Source organism: Monodon monoceros, unplaced genomic scaffold, assembly GCF_005190385.1.
Source record: "Monodon monoceros isolate NGI ecotype Baffin Bay Population unplaced genomic scaffold, NGI_Narwhal_1 Super_Scaffold_13, whole genome shotgun sequence".
NCBI lineage: Eukaryota > Metazoa > Chordata > Mammalia > Artiodactyla > Monodontidae > Monodon > Monodon monoceros.
The window spans coordinates 69,382,488-69,404,837 of NW_021703769.1; the positions used below are offsets into that span (position 1 = coordinate 69,382,488).

General features: G+C 49.1%; 1 protein-coding gene across 10 annotated transcripts in view; it reads left to right on the forward strand.

The window, feature by feature from the left end:
* The window catches only part of KIAA0556 (KIAA0556 ortholog), a 201,610-nt gene that overhangs the window by 113,719 nt on the left and 65,541 nt on the right, over positions 1 to 22,350 (forward strand). For all 10 annotated transcript variants that reach the window (XR_003793117.1, XM_029220374.1, XM_029220375.1 and 7 more), the window contains 5 exons: positions 4,260 to 4,432; positions 5,434 to 5,493; positions 6,969 to 7,087; positions 8,657 to 8,759; positions 12,649 to 12,864. Coding sequence is in view for 9 of the 10 variants with exons in the window: in XM_029220374.1 (XP_029076207.1) it covers positions 4,260 to 4,432; positions 5,434 to 5,493; positions 6,969 to 7,087; positions 8,657 to 8,759; positions 12,649 to 12,864 (671 nt within the window). In the remaining variant the exon portion in view is untranslated. The remainder of the gene's footprint in view (positions 1 to 4,259; positions 4,433 to 5,433; positions 5,494 to 6,968; positions 7,088 to 8,656; positions 8,760 to 12,648; positions 12,865 to 22,350) is intronic.

Genomic DNA, 22,350 nt, shown 5'->3' on the forward strand with positions numbered 1-22,350 from the left:
CTTATTTGTAGGATCCTCTATAGGATCTGAAGGGGCCTTAAATTTCTCAGCTCTGCTTTACTGCAGATGGAGGAGGAAATGATATGTTTTAATGATATTCACAAATACTGAGATTGACAAGGTTGGGAACTGAAATCATTTTCCATCCATTCATTTGACAACGATCATAATGCCGGAGCCAGGGCATAGCAGCAAACGAGGTGGGCGTGGCCTCCTGGAGTAGCAGGAGGCCTCTGGGGCTTACGTGGCCTCAGGGTCCCATGAGACCTGTCCACCCCCCCGCTGCCCCCCAGGCTTCCCATCGCTCCCCGAGGCCAGCCCCCTGCCATTCCTCCCTGTGCCAAGCTCCGCCCATCACAGGGCCTTGACACCTGCTGCTCCCTTGGCCTGGAACAGCCTCCCCATATGGGTATTCACAAGGCTCACCGCCTTCAGGTCTCTGCTCAGATGTCACCCTCCCTGACCGAGTGTCCTTCCCCCTCCTGTCATCTCTAGCTTTTATCCCACTTGACTTTTTCCCCAGCACTCATCACCTGCTGGTGGCGTGTCCTGTGTGCCTGATCCGTGTCTGTCTGTGCCCCATGACTGTGAGGTCTGTGAGGACAGGGACATGCCTTTCCCACCCACGTCTGTACCCCGGCACCCAGAGCAGCATCTTATCCCACAGTGTAGTGACAGTTGAGAGCCTGTGTCATTAATGCCTGTGCCTTGCGGGGAACCCAGTTCGGCTTCAGCCCCCCTTGGGGTGAGGGTGTGTTGGTGCTTCAGGATTCCTCAGTTCCAGCTCCAGACGGGCTCAAGGCCACTTCTTTTCTTTCACTTTCTTTTCCTGTCCTCCCAACTGCATCAGGGACCTGCGTGAGGAAGATCCCAGTGGCCTCCCCACACCCCTTGGACCCACAGTGTTTCCATGGCAATGAGAATCCCCACCTCCATCAGCTCCTTCCAGGTCTCACCTTCTTATCCCTCGAGTTGCAGAGCAGGTCGAGTAGCTGATAAGAAAGGAAAACAGAGTTAAAGCAGCCTTGACTGGGGAGAACAGAATCCCCAGGTCACATTGCCAGCAGTGCCTTACTCTATGTCCCCAGGAGCAGTAATGGAGCTGCAGCAAGAGTCCATCAAAGTCAGAGAATGACCCACTGCCATTATCACCCAGGCCAGCCAGCCATCCGAAGGCATGCAGGGCTTCCTTTGGGTGCCCTTGACTTTCCTGGAGGAGCAGCTGGGACTTGCCGTGGCCTGTATTAGACCAGACCTTGGGTTCTGTTGGCTTTCACGTTTCCTAAAAACTGAAATACTTTATGAACAAATAAATTCAGGGGGATTTCACATAAACTTCAGATTCTAACTTTTCTTGGAGAAAAACCTGGCAACACTAGAAGCACAGCTTTGTCTGGCAGGCATTGGCTGGAGCTGGGCAGTGGCTCAGCTGCCTCCCATCTCCCCCACACCCACCCCGAGTTCAGTCTCACTCACTCAGAGTGCCTGCCCGGTCCCTGGGCATTCACATCCAAAGCCCCTCTCCTGGATGCCTGGAAGAAATTGGTGTCCCCTCATTTTAGCTTAGCTTTTCCACCAACCCCAGTACCTGGCTATACTCCCTCTCCTGCCAAAGCCATTCTTGGTGTTGCTACTTGAAGCCTCATTCAGATGCAAATTCTAACATAGCAGGAGGATAAAGGGCTCCAACTAAATCTCTAATAATCAGCGGTGCCTGTTTACTGAGGTCATGAGGATGGAAGGTTGCTGGGGTTTGTTTGTTTGTTTTCAATTTTTATTTATTTATTTATTTATTGGCTGCGTTGGATCTTCGTTGCTGCGCGCTGCGTTGGGTCTTCATTGCTGCGCACAGGCTTTCTCTAGTTGTGGTGAGCGGGGGCTGCTCTTCGTTGCGGTGCGCGGGCTTCTCATTGCAGTGGCTTCTCTTGTTGCGGAGCACTGGCTCTAGGTGCGTGGGCTCAGTAGTTGTGGCACATGGGCTCAGTAGTTGTGGCTTATAGGCACTAGAGCGCAGGCTCGGTAGTTGTGGTGCACGGGCTTAGTTGCTCCGTGGCATGTGGGATCTTCCCGGACCAGGGCTCGAACCCGTGTCCCCTGCATTGGTAGGCAGACTCTCAACCACTGTGCTACCAGGTAAGCCCAGGTTGCTGGTTTTTAACAAGAATTTGTACCAGGCTATCTATATCTATATCTGTATCTCCCCAGAGAAGTCATAGCTATCAATTCCCAGTTCGTTATAGGCCAACGTTAATGTCAGTCTTTGATACTGTTGTTAAATGATGCAACGAAGTTGCCTAGGTTGAATTCACATCTCCAGCCCAGACCACCCTCCCAAACTCCACACTCGTGTGTGTGTACAGGCCAACTCGACAGCTCCACCCTGACGCCAAAATCACATCTCTGGGCTCCAAGCTGCCCCTGCTCTTCGCTTCCAAACCTGCTCCTCTGACAGCCCTCCGCAGCTCAACTGAAAGCAACCCCATCATCTGTTTCCTCAGGCCAGAACCTTGGCATCGTTCTTGACTCTCTTTCTGCACCAGCCACATCTACTCTGTCAGGAAATCCTGCTGGCTCTGTCTGCAACATACACGCAGAAACTGACCACACCCTGTGTCCCCGCTCCACTGGGCAGCTGCAGGAGCCCTAACTGGCCTCTCTGCTTTCCCCCTCACCTCCCTTCATTCTGTTCTCCACTCAGCACCTAAGTCAAATCAGGTCCCCTGCTTTCAAGCCTTCAGTGGCTCCCCATTTCTCTCGGAGTAATGGCCTTACAGTGTCCTCCAAGGCCCTGCCTTGGCCCTCCCCACCCCTTCTCAGGCCTCTCACTTCACACTGGTTCCTGGACCACACTTCCCCAACGCTCCGTGTGGCCAACCTGCCACCCTGCTCACCCCATCTCTGTTACCCTGCTCTGCTTTTCTTGTTTTTCCATATCATTTTCTGACATGGAACACCCTAGAGTATTTCTTGTTTCTCTGCCTATTGCCTCTCTCTACAAGGGCAAGGGTCTTGATCTGTATGGTCGCTGCAGTGTCCCCAGCGCTAAGAACAGAGCCTGGCAGAGGGGCACTCAATAAATATTTGCCGAGGGGTTGAAATTCAGTAGGTTAAAGCCTCTTTAAACATCCCAATGGAAACATTTTGAGCAGTTCTATTTTTAAACGGAGATTTTTTTTTTTAACAGAGAAAGAATCCAAACATAAGTGCTTGAGAGGATGTTATCATAACCCCCCATGTTCATTACCCGACCTTGGCAATGTTCAATTGATGACCAATTTCATCTGCACCCACACCCACACCCCAGGTGATTATGAAGCACATTCAGGTCACCATATTTATCTATAGATATTTTAGAATGCCTTTCTTTTTACAGATGCGTAGTATTCCATTGGGTAAACGTGCCATAATGTATTTTTTTCCAACCAGTCTTGCTGGGTACTTTTTCATATATTGCAAATATTTTTGCATATTATAAAATCAGTGTTCCACTCATTAGAACTTCCAGAACCGACTACAGCTTTGCAATATTTTTTTCTTCAGTTGAGGAGTAATTTCTTTGTAACTCTTACTACCCATGTAAATATGAAACAAAGCAAAAATATTCCCAAATACCCATCCTTCTTCACAATGTCAGGTATTAGTCCTTATAGGCACTTTGTTAGAGGGCTAACTTTTTAACTTTTTATTTCAATTTTAGATGTAAAGGCAAGTTGCAAGGATACTACAAATGACACTCCCATTCCCCCAGGTTCACCAGTTGTTAACATTTTGCCGCAGTTGCTTTATATTTGCTCTGCGTGTGTGTATTTTTAAATCATTTGAGATTAAATTGTAGGCAGCATCCCACTTTACCCTGAACACTGCAGTATGTATCTCCTAAGAACGAGGGCATTCATTTTACGTTGCCACAGTGCACTTATGTATGAAATTCAGGATAGTTAGCATTAATACAATACTGTTATCCAAGTCACAGACTCTACTCGGATTTCTCCACTTGCTACAATAGTGTTCTTTACAGGGATATTTGCCGACCCAGGATCCAGCCTCGGGATGGCCGTTGCATTCAGCTGCCATGTCTGCCCTGTCTGCTTTCATCTAGAGCAGCTCTCCAGGCTGTCTTTGTCTTTTTTGACCTTGACATTTTTGGAGAGTATGGGCCAGTTGTTTTTATAGAACGTTCCTCAATTTGAGTCTAATCAATTGGGAGCTGCCCTCCAAGAATGCAATCTAAAGGCTCACCCCCTGTTTTCTGCCCCCAGGACCTGGAAGCCACCGAGAGAGACCCCTATCAGCAACACGAAAACTCGTGTGCAAGGCTGAGGACCGAGAGGAGGATGCCTCAGCCGTGCTCAGAGCCATCCAGGTGGAGAACGAAGCCCTGCAGAGGGCGATCCTCAGCAGAAAGGCTGAGCCCCCCGCCAGCCCACCACAGGTGCGTTCCCAGGCAGAGGGAAAGGATGGAGAAGGACTTGGGCTACTCAGGGACCAGGCAGTGTCTGAGCAGTGCTTGCCAAGAGCACATGGTGAGGAGAGAGAGCGGTGGAGGCATCCCTGACCTTAGACCAATCAGCGCATCCACTGTCTGGTGCACAGCTGCTACTGACCTGTCGAAGTCCCCATTTCCTCCACCTCCTTTCCATCTTTTGTTTCCTAGGCCTAAGTTGGACGCTAATATGCCTCCAATTCTTGCTGATTTCCTTACAAACCCTGAATACCTTCAACTAGAGTTGAGCATTGGTGTGTCAGAGACAGGATGGCGCAAACAACCAGCTCTGGCTTCTCTGGAAAGACCCCCTTCCCCAGAGCATGAGCCCTTCCAGCCTCCGCAGTCCTCACCACTCCTTAATGTCCTGCTCCTGGCCTGCTTCACCTTCTCAGGAAACCCCTCTGGCCCTACAGGTGTTTGAGTTGGTGCCCGCAGCCTTCGGCTTTGAGCAGCAAACAGGAGGATGGATGGTGGGGTGGAGCGGGGGTCTCTGGGGAGCTGGAGGCCTTGGACATCCCTCATGTCTACATCCTTTCTCAGAAGCATGTTCCCTGACTCACCTGTTGAAATCTTTTACCTTAACTTGATGTTCACAGTAGCCCTGAAACAGGCAGGGCTGGTTTCATCACACTGTTTTATAGATATGGCTGATGGCACCCAGGGAATCCGGGTGGCTTTCTCATGGCATGTCTGTGGAAGTGGCTGAGGTCTGCCAGCCTGAAAGCCTAGGGCCCCGTCCACACCGCTAGTTGCTCCCCAGGCCCTGTTGGCGGGCTGCTCTTTGGGGTGATCACCAAGCAGCATCTGTTGTCTGTTTTCCTGGTGCTCGGCCTTTTGCCCCTGACATTTGTGTCTATGACCTCAAGACAGTCTGTACCTCTATCAGTGAAGGATGTGAAGTGGATGGCTTTATTCTGACCTCAGATCATGTGATTCCATCCTTCCAGGGCACAGAGAGACCACCAGCAGAGTCATGGACCGGTCTGCTGAAGGAGGAGACCCCTGAGGTCAGTGAAGGCCAGAGAGGGACAGCAGAGCCCCATTCCCACAGCAGCCAACAGTCTCCAGAGGGCCTTCTCCACACGGTCCCAGCAGGACCTCACTGTGCTCCCTGAGCACGCCAGCATTCTGCCCATCTCCCAGATGGGGAGACCCGTGCTGAAGCACGTTGCCCAAGGTTATGAGTGGAAGCCAGACCTCACCCAGGCCTGCTGATTCCAGTCCCTTGTTACGTTTCCATTTCCTGACAAGATAACGCAGAAAAGGATCTCAGTATCCTAAATAAATAAATTTATATCTACACCTATCTAGGTCAGTTAGGCCAATCTCAGCAAAGATGGCCCCAGGAAATATGGTCGTGAATTAATAAAACACCTGGGAACGTCTTTGTTAGATTGTGCACAAGTCTATGCTGTGTCCTCAGAATACAGGGGTGACCGAGTCAGACCAGAGCAGCCCCTGGCCTCGGGGAGCTTTCAGACAAGATTCGAGTATATACGAATAAAGCCGTATATAACCAAGGTGACTTCAGAGAGAGGTGGCAATACAAGGTGCTAATGGGTGAGAGAGTGACAGGGTATAGGATGGTGGCTACCTCCCACAGGGGGATCCAAGGAGGCCCCTTGGAAGGTGTCCCATTGAGGCTGAGCCCTGCCTAGTAAGAAGGAGCCAGCCAACAAAGGAACAGCATTCCAAGCGGAAGGAACAGGGGAAAAGCTTCGAAGTGGGAATGAGCCTGGCCTGTTCCAGGAGTGGGAGAGTCGTGGAGGAGAAGAGGACAGGGGAAGATAAGGGGTGGACAGTAAGGAATTGGAGAGAACGCTCATGAAACAGAGTGCTGGGCAGGGCAGCACCCCAGAGCAACATAGTGGGTTTCTTTTGGCATCGCTCCTACTTTTTCTATTACTTCCCAGTCATCTTAAACCATTGCCAGCCAATATTTCTGACAGGTTTGCCACTTTGCCCACCCTGCGGTCCAGGATTTCTGGATGACCTGACCCCTGATTCACAGAGCTTCCAATGACTACGATTATTTGCAGATAAAGATCAGAGCACATTTGTAGTTTAAATGATAAATGGAAAAGAAGGGGAAAAGGCTTGGAGGATTAAAAATGAAAGGGTCTAATGTTACTGGCATTCTCCATGGAGTCCCATTACTTTGTAGCAAACAGAACAGAGGTTCACTGGAGGAGGGGAAAGGTTTTGATGAGAGAAATTTTTCAATGGCTCATTGAAGCAGACCGTTTCCTGGGACCTCCCAGATCATAAGAAACTGAGATCCCACGTTTTTTGCAAAGATGTGAGGGGATTCTAGATCTAATCAGCCCCAGGTAGTCGCTTTCACCCTCATTCCTGTTCCCAGTTTCCCGCAACAAGACTGATGGCCTGCGAAGTGTGTCCCTTTGACCGTGGCTCTGCTGTGTCTTGGGCCGGGAGGGTGGCCTCGGACATCTGTTTAATAAGCTTTTCCATCCTCCCTCAGCTGCCCTCCATCACCGCGGCAACGAGCACAGCGACCAGCTCGCAGGAGCAGTCCAGGGCAGCAGGGGGAGCCAGAGCCGTCAGTGAAGCCATTGACAGGATCGGCCTTCTGGGGAGCAGGTACTTATCGAGGCAGCTTCAAAACAAAAACAGCAACCTGTAGCCATCCAGCCATGAGCATCTTATTAACTGAGGTTTTTCTTTGCATTTTGATTCCAGACCATTTAAAACTGCTCCCTTAGACTGCATCCCCCCTCACCCTCCCTCCAACCCAAAAGCCTGAAATTGACTTGATTTCTTTCAGACACATGTCTCTTGGCTTGTTCAGTTCCGTTCAGCCCATGTAAAACTTCAGTCTCCTCAAAGGTTTCCACGGAAGCAGCCCTCGCGGCAGACAGTGACCCAAGGCAGTGTCCTCTGAACCTTCTTTTCTCTATTCAGAGTTTGTTCAAATGCAGCATTCTCTTCCGTTCACACATAGCATCAGTGATTGGCACTGTCAAGTTTTATTATCAAAATAAAGGCTTTCCTGTAGTCATCAGGCAACACTGATCTTCAGAAAGATGCACCATGCCGAGCCAATAGCTTCAAGCACACATCTGAGCCCCACCATGCTCCCCGGGCCGCTGTGCAGAGCTGGGCACGTGGCAGTCTGTGCAGCGCCCATGCCTGGCTGAGCGGTGAGAGCAGCTGAAATCCAGCCTGCACAGTGGTCACTAAGCTGAGGCTCTGGCCTGAGGCTGCATCAGCCCCGAAAGGCATGGGGGCTTTTTCTCTGCACAAAGGAGGAATTTCCTGGCCAATCTATGTACTCTCCAGATATGTGTCCATCCAGAGGGTGTTTGCCTTTGATAATTTGTAGAAAAACTCTGAATAGGCTAAAGGCAGTGCTAGCCACTCCTCCAGGAGTCTGCAGACCCCAGATTGGAAACCATGCTGTGGACCACTGTGGCCATGAATAAGAACTTGGAGTTTCCTCCGCGAGTGAAAGGGCTGGGCCATGAGGATATGTTACATCAGATACAGATACAGGATATGTTACAAGCAGCACACACATCACCAAATGCTTCTTTCTTCATCATCAAGATCCTTTGTGCTTCAGGGTCTTGGGAGTTCTCAGCCTTAAACAGCACAAGTAGGATGTGTTTGCAGACAGCTCTCTGCTAGGTTTGGAATGCTGTGTCCTCAGAAACTAGAGATGCAAGGCAGGTCACTAGATCAGGAGCGGCAAACTTTTCCAGTAAAGGGCCAGATAGCAAATACTTCAGGCTTTTCACTTTTTGTTTGTTTTAACAACCCTTTAACAATGTAAAAACCATTCTTAGCTTGCAGGCCACACAGAAACAGGCTGCCGGTTGCATTTGACCTGCAGGCTGTATGTACTGTGTAGACACCCGCTGAAGACTCTTACAGCCTAGCAGTCAGCTTAAGGAGATCGTCTGGCCATCTGGCCCCAAGCAGTTTCTCTTACTTGGCCCTTCTTTCATCGCTAATTGTACAATTATTTATAAAGGGAGAAAACCAGCTGGTGTGCGCCTTTGATCTGTCTGCGGGGGTGTGAGTATTTTCGTCTCAAATTGTTACTTCTCTCTGAAATAGAAAAGTAAGCCTGGTACCCTTGATGCAAACTTTCTCTGTTGTGTATCATTACTATCAGATACCTGTTTGCTAAAACAAAATCAATTTCAGACACCAGCAGAAGGTTCTGAAAGTCCTCCAGGCCATCGAAAGTGACTCCACCCAACTCAGCCAGGTTGTTTCACCCACTGAGGAGCAAGTTCTGGACCCAGAGGTGAGAACCTTGACTTATGAGGGTTTCTGAAGGCATTCATGTCTTGCCTGAAGGCTGAGGGAGGAAGGGCCCCTCAGTACAATCATTTCTGTTCGGTGGGAGCTGCTCTGACAGTGGTAAACTTAGCATCTTTCTGCCCCAGTCTCCATCCCCCCTCCTCCCCAGCACATAGACATCCATGTAATGGAGCGTGAAGTTTCAGAAGACAGAAGCCTGTCCACACAAGAGAAAATATAAATAGCCTGTAAGCCCATACAGAAATATCCAGCACCACTTGTAATCAAGAAATAAAATTAGAGCAACCTTAACATCCCATTTGATGTTAACAAACCTCAGTTAACAAATGATTTTTGATGATAACCTCTAGCACTGGCAAGGTTACAGTAAAACTGGCAGTCTTACCCTGCTGGCAGCAATAGAAATGGGTGGAAAGCTTTTGAAAAGCCGAAAGGCTCTTAGGAAGAGCCTTAGAAATACTTATGTCTTCCAGCCTGACAATCCCACTTCCTTACCCTGAAGAAATCACTCAACAGAAATAAAAAACTATAGGCGCAAAAATGTCTATTGCACAATTATTGGAAGTAGGGAAAGGTGAGAGAAAACCACAGAAATAACCTAAATGTCTCACGGTAGTAGAGCTAATCAGGAAAGTATGATGCGTCAGCACAATGCAGTCGTGTAAAAGGATGGAAATCTTCATTACGGAGGTTATGCGGATAGAAAATGTTAAGGATATAAAGTTAGCTGCAAAAAGTGATGTTCATCTTCATCGAGTCCGATATGATTGTAGCGACCGGGCAAGGATATGGCTGTGAGCGGGTCGATGGAGCTGAGGCACGAACGGTGAAAGGGCAAGGTAGCATCAGGGTGGAGGGATAACGGATGAGCGTTTCTCTTTTGGGTCAGAAGGTGTGTGTCCAGCACATCCTCTCATCTCTTCCTCTACCCAAGCCTTTCTTATAACTGTTTGGTTCATCGGTCACCCATCTTGTGATTGGCCAATGGGGACTTAACAGGAAGCCCTCCCAAAGTCACACGTAAAGCTCATGTGAAAGCAGAAAGATCCCTGCTCCAGCCCAGACTGGAGTTCTGGCTTGGAGTCTGGCATCATCATTTAGAGGTCGTGTGACCTTACATAAGCCTCTTAAGCTGTCTGGTCCTGGGGGTGTGTGACTGTCAAACTGAGTAAATAATCCACAGCCCACGGGGCCACTGTGCAGCTGGAAGAGGAAAGGTCTGTAAGGGCAGATGGCTCGGTGCCTGGCACAAGGCAAGGAGGAATCAGGAAATGTGCCGTCTAAAAAAATCTAGGGAGGGCTTCCCCGGTGGCGCAGTGGTTGAGAGTCCGCCTGCCGATGCAGGGGACGCGGTCCGGGAAGATCCCACGTGCCGCGGAGCGGCTGGGCCCGTGAGCCATGGCCGCTGAGCCTGCGCGTCCGGAGCCTGTGCTCCGCAACGGGAGAGGCCGCAGCAGTGAGAGGCCCGCGTACCGCAAAAAAAAAAACAAAAAAAAAAAAAAGAGAAGAAAAATGACACATTTCTTTGTAATGAATGCCGTAGCCAGGCTCACGCGGCTCACGCTGTGTCTGTACCGCGTCAGCTGCATTCTGAGCCTCAGCCCGCCTCAGTGCCCAGTCGCAGCTCTGCGCTTCCCCTGCGATCCCTCAACAGCCAGAGGCATTCCCACCTCTTGCCCTTATACCCTCAGACTCCACAGTCAGGAGAAAAGAGCAGTTTCTCCACACACAGATCTGAAACTGGGTCACGTGCCCATCGCTGAGCCATTCCCTCCAGGTGGCCCGGGTGACAGGACACACTGATCAATTGGACCAGTTCATCTCCTCCTTGGGGTAGGAAGGTGTCCATCCCCCATACCTCATGGCTGAGAAAAGAGAAGGGGCAGCTTCACCAAAGGAAAAGCAGGTGGTCTTGTTGAGAGCGGGGCAGTGAACGCCAGGGACCGGAAGCTTGCCAGCCAGCATTTGCCTCAGACCCCTCGATCCTAAATCGAGCAGGGCTGGCCATCGGGTTGCAACGCTGACAAGTTGTGACACTTCCTTAGTGAATAGACCCTTCAGCTTCTTCATTTAGAAACCCCGCTGCAGGAATTTGCACATCTTAGATTGCACTGTGCGTGAGATCCAGCAGCCCCTCCTCGAGGCAGCTCGCCTCCCATCTGGCCTCCTCCCAACGGCCAACAACCACGGTGACCGGCGCCGCATCCTCACGCCTCCCACGGGGCGCACCTGGCAGCGGAACGCGCCTCCCAAGCACAAGTTCATTAACCTCCCGATCCCCGAGGCTTGAGCCGGGCCAGTTGAGTTTTATCACCATCCTGCCTGCCTGGGACTCAGGCCCAGGGTAGCAGAGGGCTTGGCCTGGGCCCACAAGGCCCCGCGGCAGAGAAGGAGGAAGCCGTGGGGTCTGCTGATAAACACAGCCCCTGCGTTCCTTCCAGGAGCTGACAGCTGACTTCCCTCCCTGCATGTCCCCATCCCATCACCTGACAATCAAGGCTCATCCAAACACACGCTGAGAGCGCTAGCACGTCTCCCTGGCTATTAATTAAAAAAATAAGTAGGGAACAGTTGCTGTTCATTTGCTCAGCTTCCTGCTCACAGAACCATCACAGATTACGGTGTTAATTAAGAGAGGGCATGTGCGTGCGGGGAAGTTACCATTTTCTAAGCGGCTGATCTGTGGTGACCAGCACTGCAGTCGGAGCCCGAAGGGGCCTCGGGAAGCCATTCCACAGTGTGGCCATTGATTGATGGCATTCACGACCTCTCAGACCAGACAACCTACCCGCGAAGGAGGCAGGCATTAAAATCCATGGAGGAGAGAAATGGGCGGAAATGGCCACTTAGAGAGTGCACGTAGGCCAGGACTGCTGACCGGGTCTTCTCCGGGTGCGTACCCCACTTAATCTCTGGGACAGGATTGTCAGATCTATGGTGTCATCTCCTGGTCCCCAGGGGGATGTCAACTGACTTGCCCAGGGTCCTGTGTTATCTACTGTGTTAGATAGGCCGTCTGCTAGGCTACCACAACCAAGTACCACAGACTGGGTGGCCTAAGCAGCAGAGACTTCTTCTCTCACAGCCCTGGAAGCGAATCCAAGATCCAGGTGTTGGCAGGCCGAGTTTCTCCAGCTTCTCACTGAGTCCCCACACGGCCTTTGCGTTGTGCCTGCCCATCCCTGCTGTCTCTCTAGGTGTCCAAATGTCCTCTTCTTGTAAGGACATCAGTCAGAATGGATTAGGCCCACCCTAACAGCCTCATTTTAACTTAATTACCCTTTAAAGGCCCTGTCTCCAAACAGTCACCTTCTGAGCTACTAGGGTTTGGGCTTCAGTATCTGAATTTGTGTGTGGCGGACACAATTTTGCCCATAACACCAGCCCAATTCAGCATAAGTTGTGACATGCCTATAGGACATGAACCCTTGGTAGTGGGTGAGAAAAGTACGTGTTCAGGCAGAATCTGATGCCTTTTAAGCATTCTTTGTTATCTGCAGACTCTTACAGAAAATACTAAGTGCCAGGGTTCACAGTAACTTTTTTTTTTTTTTTTTTTTTGGCCGTACTGCATGGCTTGCGGGGTCTTAGTTCCCCGACCAGGGATCGAACCTGGGCCCCGGCAGTGAAATTGCCAAGGCCTAACCACTGGACCGCCAGGAAATTCCTCTAGTAACTATGTTTGAAATGCCTTAGAAACATGAGCTCATTTAATCTCCATGATAACCATCTGTCATGGGTGCTCTTCTTATCCTCATTGTACAGAGGGGGAAACCCGGCACTGAGCGATTAAATACCTTGTCATTTAGCGGTAGAGCTGGATTCCACCTGTTGTGTTTCCATCCTTTGGCATTACTTTTCTCCTCGCTAAGGACAAATCGGGACCGAAAGCAGAAGAGATCAAGGATGCCGTCTACGTGACCATGGAAATCCAGTCCAACTGGGGCAGCGCGTCGTGGGTGGGTCTCACGGAAGTGGAATTCTTCGACCGGAACAACATAAAGCTTTATGTGTCGCCTCACGATGTGGCTGTCCGGAACTCTGACACGCCCGGGGAGCCGGGCCACCTGGTCAGCAGGAACTTAGCTGTAAGTGGAGACGGCCTTGTGTCAGTCTTGGCTACATGTTTTGATGCATTTTTTCTGCCCACGATAAGCCCACGATAAGGGTGTGGGTGCAGCAACGGGAAGGATGATGTAATCGTCCACAGCCATTCATCTGGGCAGGGTGGGGAGGAACCGGAGGGCAAGGTACAGGGAGGGGCCTCCAGCGGCACCCCCCCCCGCCCTGAGCTCCTGCCCAGATCCCTGCTCTGTAGAGGGTTCTTATGGGGGGTGAGGGGCCAAAGAGGAGCCGGTTCACCCCCTTTATCTACACTGCAGTTTCCCATAGTAACCACCAAACACGGGACCTTGGGATGTCATTGAGGGCAACACCCATGTTTTGTAGATGAAGAAACTAAGGCTTGGACAAGGGCATTGACTTGGCCAAGGTCACACAGCTGGGAGGTCGGGGAGCGGGGAGGGGGGCGGTGCAAATGCACCCCCTGCAGCCTGGCCCGGGGCCCACGCACCCTCTCAGGGTCCTGCTTCCCTGGGGCATGGAGTACGCACCCAGCAAACGTGGAACATCACTTTCTTTTAAATATCTGAAAGTTAGAAAACGAAAAGCACTGACATTTTCTCTTCCTGCCGCTTGCAAGCTGGACGCAGGAGACTAGACAGACCACCCAGCACTGACATCTTTACGGTGCTAGTGCTTCAGCATCAGTCACCGTGACCTCTGGCTGGGGCCCGAGATACGGGGAATAGAGGTTGCCTCTGGGCCACGGAACTGGCTGAGCAAGGGACAGGGGCAATAGGAAGACTTTCGCTTGGATGCTTTTTTGCATCTTTTAAATTTCCTGCGACGTACATGTATTTGCTATTCCAAAGAACAAATTATTAATTTTTTAGAGGTGTTGAAAATGAAGACAATTGCCCCCTGTTCAGTTCTTGCTTCGTGCCCGGCACCATGCTAAGTGTGTTGTGTGTATAATCTTATATAAACGAAACAGTGTACAGGCTGGAGAAGCAAAAAGGCCTGGGTTCAAAGCTTAATCACTTACAGCTTCATGATCGTGCGCAGCTCACCTAACATCTACTTTGATTTCCTCGTCTGTAAAATGGGGAGAATAATAATACTTACGTTCATGCGATGTTTTAAGGATCACATGTAAATATGATCCTCATTCTTCGAAAGGGCTTCAAAACATTAGCTATTACTGTTTCCGTCCTTACTAGTCGTAGTAGCAGTAATACCACTATGAAGTAAATATTATTGCCATTTAAAGGAAAAGAAGCAAGAAAGGAGGGCTTTGAAGTCCCCAGCTCTAGAGACCCAGGTTCTGGTCTTGACTCTCTAGCCTTGGGCATCTTACCCGCCTTCTCTGAGAGTCATTTTTTTCTGCCCCCTGTAGAATCTGGGAGTGGAAGGCCTGGATAATTCGTATGATTCTTATTTTTCCAGCAAAAGAAACTGAGTCTGGCTCTCTTTAGCAGATTTTTGAAAAGAAATTTTTTGCAAGGCTTTTGAGTAGCTGGTGTGTTCACTGTCACCCAGGCCAAAAGAGGACAGGCCCCATGAGCAACTTGGGGTTCTGGGTAGCATCCTGGGATGCATGAATACCGAGAGTTTGGTCTTCTTGTTTTGGGGGGCGGGGAGGGTGCAGTGTTTGTTGGTTGATTGGTTCGTTAGTTGGTTTGTCATCTTGTCATTCTGCTGGAGATATCCAGTCCAGGAAAGGAAGGCTGATGGACCAACCTGGCTAGGAGGGCCAGGCACCTTGGTGCCAGTTCCACTAAGATGCCCCAAGTGGGGCAGGGAGGGAATTTTCCCTGAAGAAATTTGTGGTTGTTACTGAAAGAAAGGCAGGGTAGATGTGAGACAGCCAGGAAACACAGCCTGTCCATAGGGTTGGACTGAATGGTTTCTGAGCCCACTTAAAGATCAGCAGCTATGGGACCTTGAGGGAAACAGGTCGTGGCCACTTGGACGCTCTGGCCTTGCATTCCCCGCTCTGCTCCCTGCTTCAAGTCTGTAGGCTCCCGTGCATGCTGCTGAGGCTTGGACCAGCCCTTGCTAAACCTCTCCCGTCCCCCTTGTGCGCAAAGCAGTGGCATTTTGGAAGCCTACTGTACAGAACAGAGCATACCAGGGGCGATAACGAGCATCACTGGATTTAATGGGGACCAACTCTGATGATTGATTGCTCTCCCCTTTCTCTGTTCAGCAGAGGCTGACGAGCATTGCCGTGGATAGCAGTGAGGACTTTGGCCCAGGGTTTGGGTGGGTTTCGTTTTTTGGGTTTTTTTAAAATTTTGGGCCCTGAGGCAGCTGTCTCACCCTGGGCTGCTAGATCTCTGGGTCCAGCTGTGGGTGGGCCTGGATTCCCCCTGCTGCCCTGGCCTGGGGTCTCTCTGATAGTCGCCCTATGAACCACGCCTGGGGCCACCAGAACACACTGCCTCTCAGAACCATTCAGTTTCACTGGGGTCTCGGGCATCCCTCACTGAATCCTCACATGAACCTCGGGATGACTTTCCCCATCTGATAAACGAGAAAACCAAGTCTCAGGGACGATGAGTGACTCGTCCAGGCCACACTGCTGTGGAGTGGTGGGGCTCGGCTGAAAGCTGAGGAGAAGATACCTGAAAGCAGAGTCTGGGTTTGAAAGAGAAGTTGCTTCAGTGCAGGTGAATGAGGGGTGTGCGGGGGGCTGTATGAGTGCCCCATGTTCAGTGCAAACCCTCCTTCCTGCCCTGCCCACCCCATCTCTCTCATCGCCACCCCCAGGCCCATGGCTTCAAGTTGGCTCCAAATTTATATGCCCAGCCCTGCCTGCTTCCGAGTTCCTGACTTGAATGTCAGCTTCCGCTCTACATCTCAGACTTCAGAGACCTGAAACCTGAATGTCGATTCCCTAGCCCACGCCCTCATCTCTTCCTCCTCCAGCTCAGTAAATGGCATCCCCATCCGCTCAGCTGCCAAGCCCACCACTTAAGAGTCTTCCTTGGTTGCCCCACGCCCCTTCCCCTTCCAACACATCAGGAAGTCCTATTGATTCCGCCTCCAACATGGAGCCTGGATCTGGCCCCTTCTCTCCATTTCCACTCGTTCTTCCCAAGTCTGATCAGCTGCGCCCTCTCACTGGAACTACTAAGTGGTCTCCTCTCTCATTCCTTTCTTCCATTCTTGCCCCCATCCACTCCATTTTCCACTCTGTATCCAAAGGGATCTTTAACAAATGTCAGCTTGCAGCCCTCCCCTGCTTAAAACCCCTGCCGTGACTTTCTGGGGAAAATTGGATGCCTCTCTGTGGCCCCGGAGGCTGTCTGTGAACCGACCTCCAGCTCCCTCTCTGCCTGCCTCACATACCAGGGCTCCCTTCTGCTCCCCTGACCTGCCAAGCTCGTTCTCACCTGTGGGTTCGGCACTTGCCGCCCCCTCTGCCCAGAGCATCCCTCCGACAGATGTTCATGTGGCTCCTTCCTTTCTCGTCCCTCAAATTTCAGCCCAGGTATCACTTTCTCAGCAAGACCTTCCCGGACTCTACAAGCTGGAGGAGTCCTGTTCCCTCCCTACGCCAGTCTCTAACCTTCCCGGACTCTACAAGCTGGAGGAGTCCTGTTCCCTCCCTACGCCAGTCTCTATCACATCAGCTTTGTTCATTTTCTTCAGACCACTTCCCACTATCAAAAGTGATTTTGTTCACTTGTTTCTGATCTGTCTCCTCCCACCAACCTGTAAGTTCTCGTCCATCCTATTCACACTATATCCCTAGCACATAGAGCCATACATTTTTGAACTTTTAAAAATAAATAATTATAGACTCACAGGAAATTGTTTTTAAAAAAACAGTGCAGGGCTTCCCTGGTGGCGCAGTGGTAGAGAGTCCGCCTGCCGATGCAGGGGACACGGGTTCATGCCCCGGTCTGGGAGGATCCCGCATGCCGCGGAGCGGCTGGGCCCGTGAGCCATGGCCGCTGAGCCTGCGCGTCTGGAGCCTGTGCTCCTCAACGGGAGAGGCCACAACAGTGAGAGGCCTGCGTACCGGAAAAAAAAACAGTGCAGAAAAGAGAAGAACAATAGAGAAAAATCAACAAAGCCAAAAGTTGTTTTTTTGGAAGAATCAACAAAATGAACAAACCTTTAGCTAGACTGAGTAAGAAAAAAAAAGGGGAAAATATTCAAATTACTAAAATCAAGAATGAAAAAGGGGCCATCACTACCAAACTAATAGAAATCAAAAGGATTACAAGGGAATATTATGAACAATTTTATGCCAACAAATTAGATATCCTAGATGAAATGGACAAATTCCTAGAAAGACACAAATTACCAAAACTGAATCAAGAAGAAATAGAAAATCTGAATAGACCTATAGCAAGAAAAGAGATTGAATTAGTAATCAATAAAAAACTTCCCACAAAGAAAAGCCTGGGACCAGATGGCTTCACTGGTGAATCTTACCAAATATTTAAAGAATTAGCACCAAGCCTTCACAAACTGTTCTAAAATACAGAAGAAGAGAGAACACTTCCCAACTCATTCTCTGAGGCCAGTATTACCCTGATACCAAAACCAGAAAAAGCCATCACAAGAAAACTACAGACCAGTATCCCTTATGAATACAGATGTAAAAATCCTCAACAAAACATTAACAAATCAAATCTAGCAGTTTATAAAAAGATTTATATATCAAGACCTAGTGGAGTTTATTCCAGGAATGCAAAGTTGTTCAACATGTGGAAATTAATCAACAGAATACAACATATTAATAGAATAAAGGAGGAAATAACCACATGATGTCTTAATAGACACAGAAAAGGCATTTGATAAAATTCAACATTCTTTCATGATAATACATCAACAAACCAAAATAGAAGGAAACATCCTCAGTCTGATGAAGGGCATCTATGAAAACCCACAGCTAACATCATACTGAATGGTGGAAGACTGAAAGCTTTCCCTCTAAGACCAGGAATGGGACAAGGACGCCTGCTTTCATCACTCCTATTCAGCATTGTACTGGAGAGTCTACCCAAGGAAGTTAAGCTAGAAAATGAAATAAGAGGTTGGAAAGGAAGAAATAAACTATATTTGCAGGTGAAACGATCTTATATGCAGAAAATCTTAAAGAATTCACAGAAGTTACTGGTAAAGCTAACATGGAGTTCAGCAAGCTTAAAGAATAAAAGGTCAATATACAGAAGTCAGTAGTATTCCTATACACTAGCAATGAATCATCCGAAAAGGAAATTAAGAAAATTTCCATTTATAATAGTTTGATGCTATTTAAGAATAAAATACTTAAGAATAGACTTCACCAAATAGGTGAAAGACTTGCACACTGAAAAGTACACAGTATTGTTGACAGAAATTAAAGAAGACCTAAATGATGAAAGATGAAAAGATATATGTGTTCATGGATTGGAAGACTTAATACCACTGATATGGCAGTGCTCCCAAATTATCTACAGATTCAATGTAATCCTACTGCCTTTTTTGTGGAAATTGACAAGCTGGCTCTAAAGTGTATAATGGAAGTTCAAAGAACCCAGAAGAGCCAAAACAATGTTGGAAAAGGACAAAGTTGGAGGACTCACACTTTGAGTGAGCCCAGTTTCAAAACTTACTACCAAGCCACAGTAATTACGACTGTGTGGTTCTGGCACAAGGATAGACATATAGATCAATGGAATGGAACTGAGAGTCCAGAAATAGATTCAAACGTCTATAGTCAATTGATTTTTAACAAGGATGCCAATACCATTTGATGAGGAAAGAATAGTTTCTTTTCAACAGATGGTATTGGAACAACTGGATTTCCACATGCAGAAGAATGAAATTGGACTTCTACACACCATTTACAAAAACTAACTCAATGGGTCAAATACCTTGAGACTTTTATAGTGTTAAGGCTATAAAACTCTTAGAAGAAAACATAGGTGTAAATCTTCATAGCCTGGAATTTTTCAGTGGAGTTTTAGATATGACATCCAAAGCATAAACAACAAAAGAAAAAATAGGTAAATCAGACCTCATCAAAATTTTTAAACAAACGAAAATTTTTAAACATTTTTGCTTCAAAGAACATTATCAAGAAAGTAAAAAGATAACCTACAAAAAAGGAGAAAATATTTGCAAATCGTGTATGTGATAAGGGTCTTGTATCCAGAATATATGAAGAAAAGGACTCAGACTCAACAACAAAAAGACAAACAACCCAGTGAAAATATGGCCAAAGTACTCTGAATAGACATTTCTCCAGAGATGATCTACAAATGGCCAACAAGCACATGAAAAGATGCTCAGCATCACTAGCCATTAGGGAAATGCTAATCAAAACCATAAGGACATATACTTCATACCCGTTAGGATGTTATAATTTCTTTAAAAAAAGAAGACAGAAATAACAAGTATTGGTGAACAGCATATGGAAAAATTGGAATCATTATACCTTGCTCGTGGGAATGTAAAAATAAAATGGTATGGCCATTGTGCAAAATAGTCTGGCAGTTCCTTAAAAAGTTAAATGTAGGGCTTCCCTGGTGGTGCAGTGGTTGAGAGTCCGCCTGCCGATGCAGGGGACACGGGTTCGTGCCCCGGTCCGGGAGGATCCCACATGCCGCCGAGTGGCTGGGCCCGTGAGCCATGGCCGCTGAGCCTGTGCATCCGGAGTCTGTGCTCCGCAACGGGAGAGGCCACAGCAGTGAGAGGCCCGCGTACCGCAAAAAAAAAAAAGGAGTTAAGTACTGATACATGCTACAACACGGATAAACTTGAAAGCATTATGCTGAATGACGGACGTCAGACATAGGGATCATATATTGTATGACAGCATTTATATGAAATGTCCAGAATGAGTGAATCTATAGAGACAGAAAGTAGACTAGAGGTTGCCAGGGACTGGGGGAATGTGGGGAATGGGGAGTGACTGCTAAAGGGTTTCTTTTGGGGGTGATAAAAATATGCTAGGAAAAGATAGTGGTGATGGTTGCACCACCTTGTGACTATACTAAAAAAACCACTGACTCGTACACTTTAAAGTGGTGATTTTATGTATGTGAATTATATCTCAGTTTTTAAAAAAGTATAGAGAGGTCCCATGTGCCTTTGCCCAGCTTCCCCCAATGGTAACATCCTACATGACCATAGCACATTATCAAAACTAGGAAAGTGACATTGGTATAATGTGCAGACCTTCATACACGTGTGTGTATGTGTGTGTGTGTGTGTGTGTGTGTGTGTATGTGTGTGTATGTAAGTTCTTTTCAGTTTTTGTTTTGTTTTGGGTTTTTTTTTTTGCGGTACGCGGGCCTCTCACTGTTGTGGCCTCTCCCGTTGCGGAGCACAGGCTCCGGACGCGCAGGCTCAGCGGCCATGGCTCACGGGCCCAGCCGCCCCGCGGCATGTGGGATCCTCCCGGACCGGGGCACGAACCCGTGTCCCCTGCATCGGCAGGTGGACTCTCAACCACTGCGCCACCAGGGAAGCCCAGTTCTTTTCAGTTTTGTCACATGTAGATTTGTGGAACCACCACCACATCAAGATGCAGAACAGCTCCATCACCTCAAAGGAATTCCCTCATGCGACCCTTTATAGCCACCCCTCCCCACACCTGTCTCTAACCCAGACAGCCACCAACCTATTCTCTATACTTTTTGTCCTTTCAAGAATGCTATATACATGGAATCATACTATATGTAACCTTTTTGAGACTGACTTTTTCCCACTCATTATAATGCCCTTGACACCTAACCAAATTGTTGTATCAAGAGTTTGTTCCTTTTTAAGGCGATAACTTATTAAATCGGGGCTACTTCTGAGGGCAGTCCAGCATCTCCCTGGGGGTGTGTGGATCTGTGTTAGGTTAAAGCTGGAGAAAGCACCTATGTTAGGAGTTAGAAAGTTACCTCCTGAGAGAGGCCTTCTTCTCTGACCACCTATTCTAAACTAGTCCTTCCATTGGCCATTGATAATTCTCTCATATTTTCTTCGTTGAATTTATTCCCCCACCCCCAGCCCCACTTGATTTTTTTTTTTCTTGGCAGTGTTACTTGTTTGCCTCCCCTCCTGGCACAGAGCTGGGATCTGCTGGGCCAGGCGCCCCCCGCACTCGGTATTTGTTGAGCAGGTGGGTAGCAGATGCCGTTGGCACCTCCCGCAGGCCCTTCCCACCTTGGTCCCTGCTGGCTGCTCTTCCCACTGCCAGCACACACATTTCTCCGATGGAGGATCTGTTTTCTGGCCTCCAGGGCCCACTTTGCCTCCCCTGTAGCAGGCCCAAACTGGTGGGGAACTGAGCCCCCAGGAGCAGCCCTGAACCTACACTGATGGGAACTGGGGTGTGGATACCCCAGCTCCCTTGTCCCGGAAGTGGAGTCACCCTGAGGTGTGTTCCACACTGGCTCCCAGGTTCCCTGGTGGCATGGAGCTCACAGGTGTGCCTAGCCTGGTAACACACTCTTTATGGAATGCCTCTCCCCCTCTCATTTCCCCACCCACCAACTGGTGTTTCCTTCACTGTCTAAATCAACTCCTTACACTTGCCTTGCCTCAGGGTCTTCTCCTGGGGCAATCCAAACCAACACAGAATGAATGAATGAATGAATGAATGAAAAACCTAGGTTTAAATCCTCACTCCATCACTTGGGCAAACCACACCTTTTCTGGACTCTGGTCTTCCTTCGGTGACACGGGTGTTACTGCAGTACTCACCTTCCAGGGCTTGGAGTGAACCCAGTGAGATAACAGCGGTGCCCAGGTGCCCTGATTCTTGTTCTGCCATCTTGATTACCACCTGCGATGGGCAGGTGCAGCAGACGCTCTCCTGCTGGCCTGGCACCTGGAGGTTTGCCCAGCGTGCCTTGGGTCAGCCCTCGGCAGCTTCCCGGCAGCCTTCCTCTCGGGGACTCTGTCTGTGGAAAGGAAACATGAGAAGGCCCAGTTGCTAATGAGGCCCAGATTTACCCACAGGTTAATGTTCTCCGACTTTGAACACCACGACTCCCACTTAGCCCTCCCGTTATCCCTCCCACTGACGGAAATGCGACGGGAAATCAATTACAGTCCCCTCGCTTGTGCCTAAGGGTCAGCCTTCAGTCTCTGCCTTTGTCAAGCAGCCTCAGCGACCCATTTTAGGCTCCAGTGAAGAGAAGGAATGAGACTCCCCTGCTGGATTTGAGATGTGCTATCTTTGACCCTTCGCAGCTGCCCAGAGCACTAAAAGTTCTCGCAGAGCTTGAGAAACTTGCCAGAATAAGTCAGAACCCCTTGAACTCATCTCTCCCCCTTAACAAAGCAGCCTCCTCCCTCCTGAAAGGCACCATTGTCACTGGGACAAGCCACCTCTGTCCTCCGCGCAGCTGGAGCCTGAGCCTCACGTCTCCTGGGGGCCAGCAGACCCCAGAGGCAGGCACGGTCCTGGGGATGGGAGCCCATGGAGACACTCTCAAATATGGGGCGATGCTCCTTTTAGATAAAAGGAACAACTTCAGCCAGTGTCAGAGATACAGGTTGCTTATTGGCAG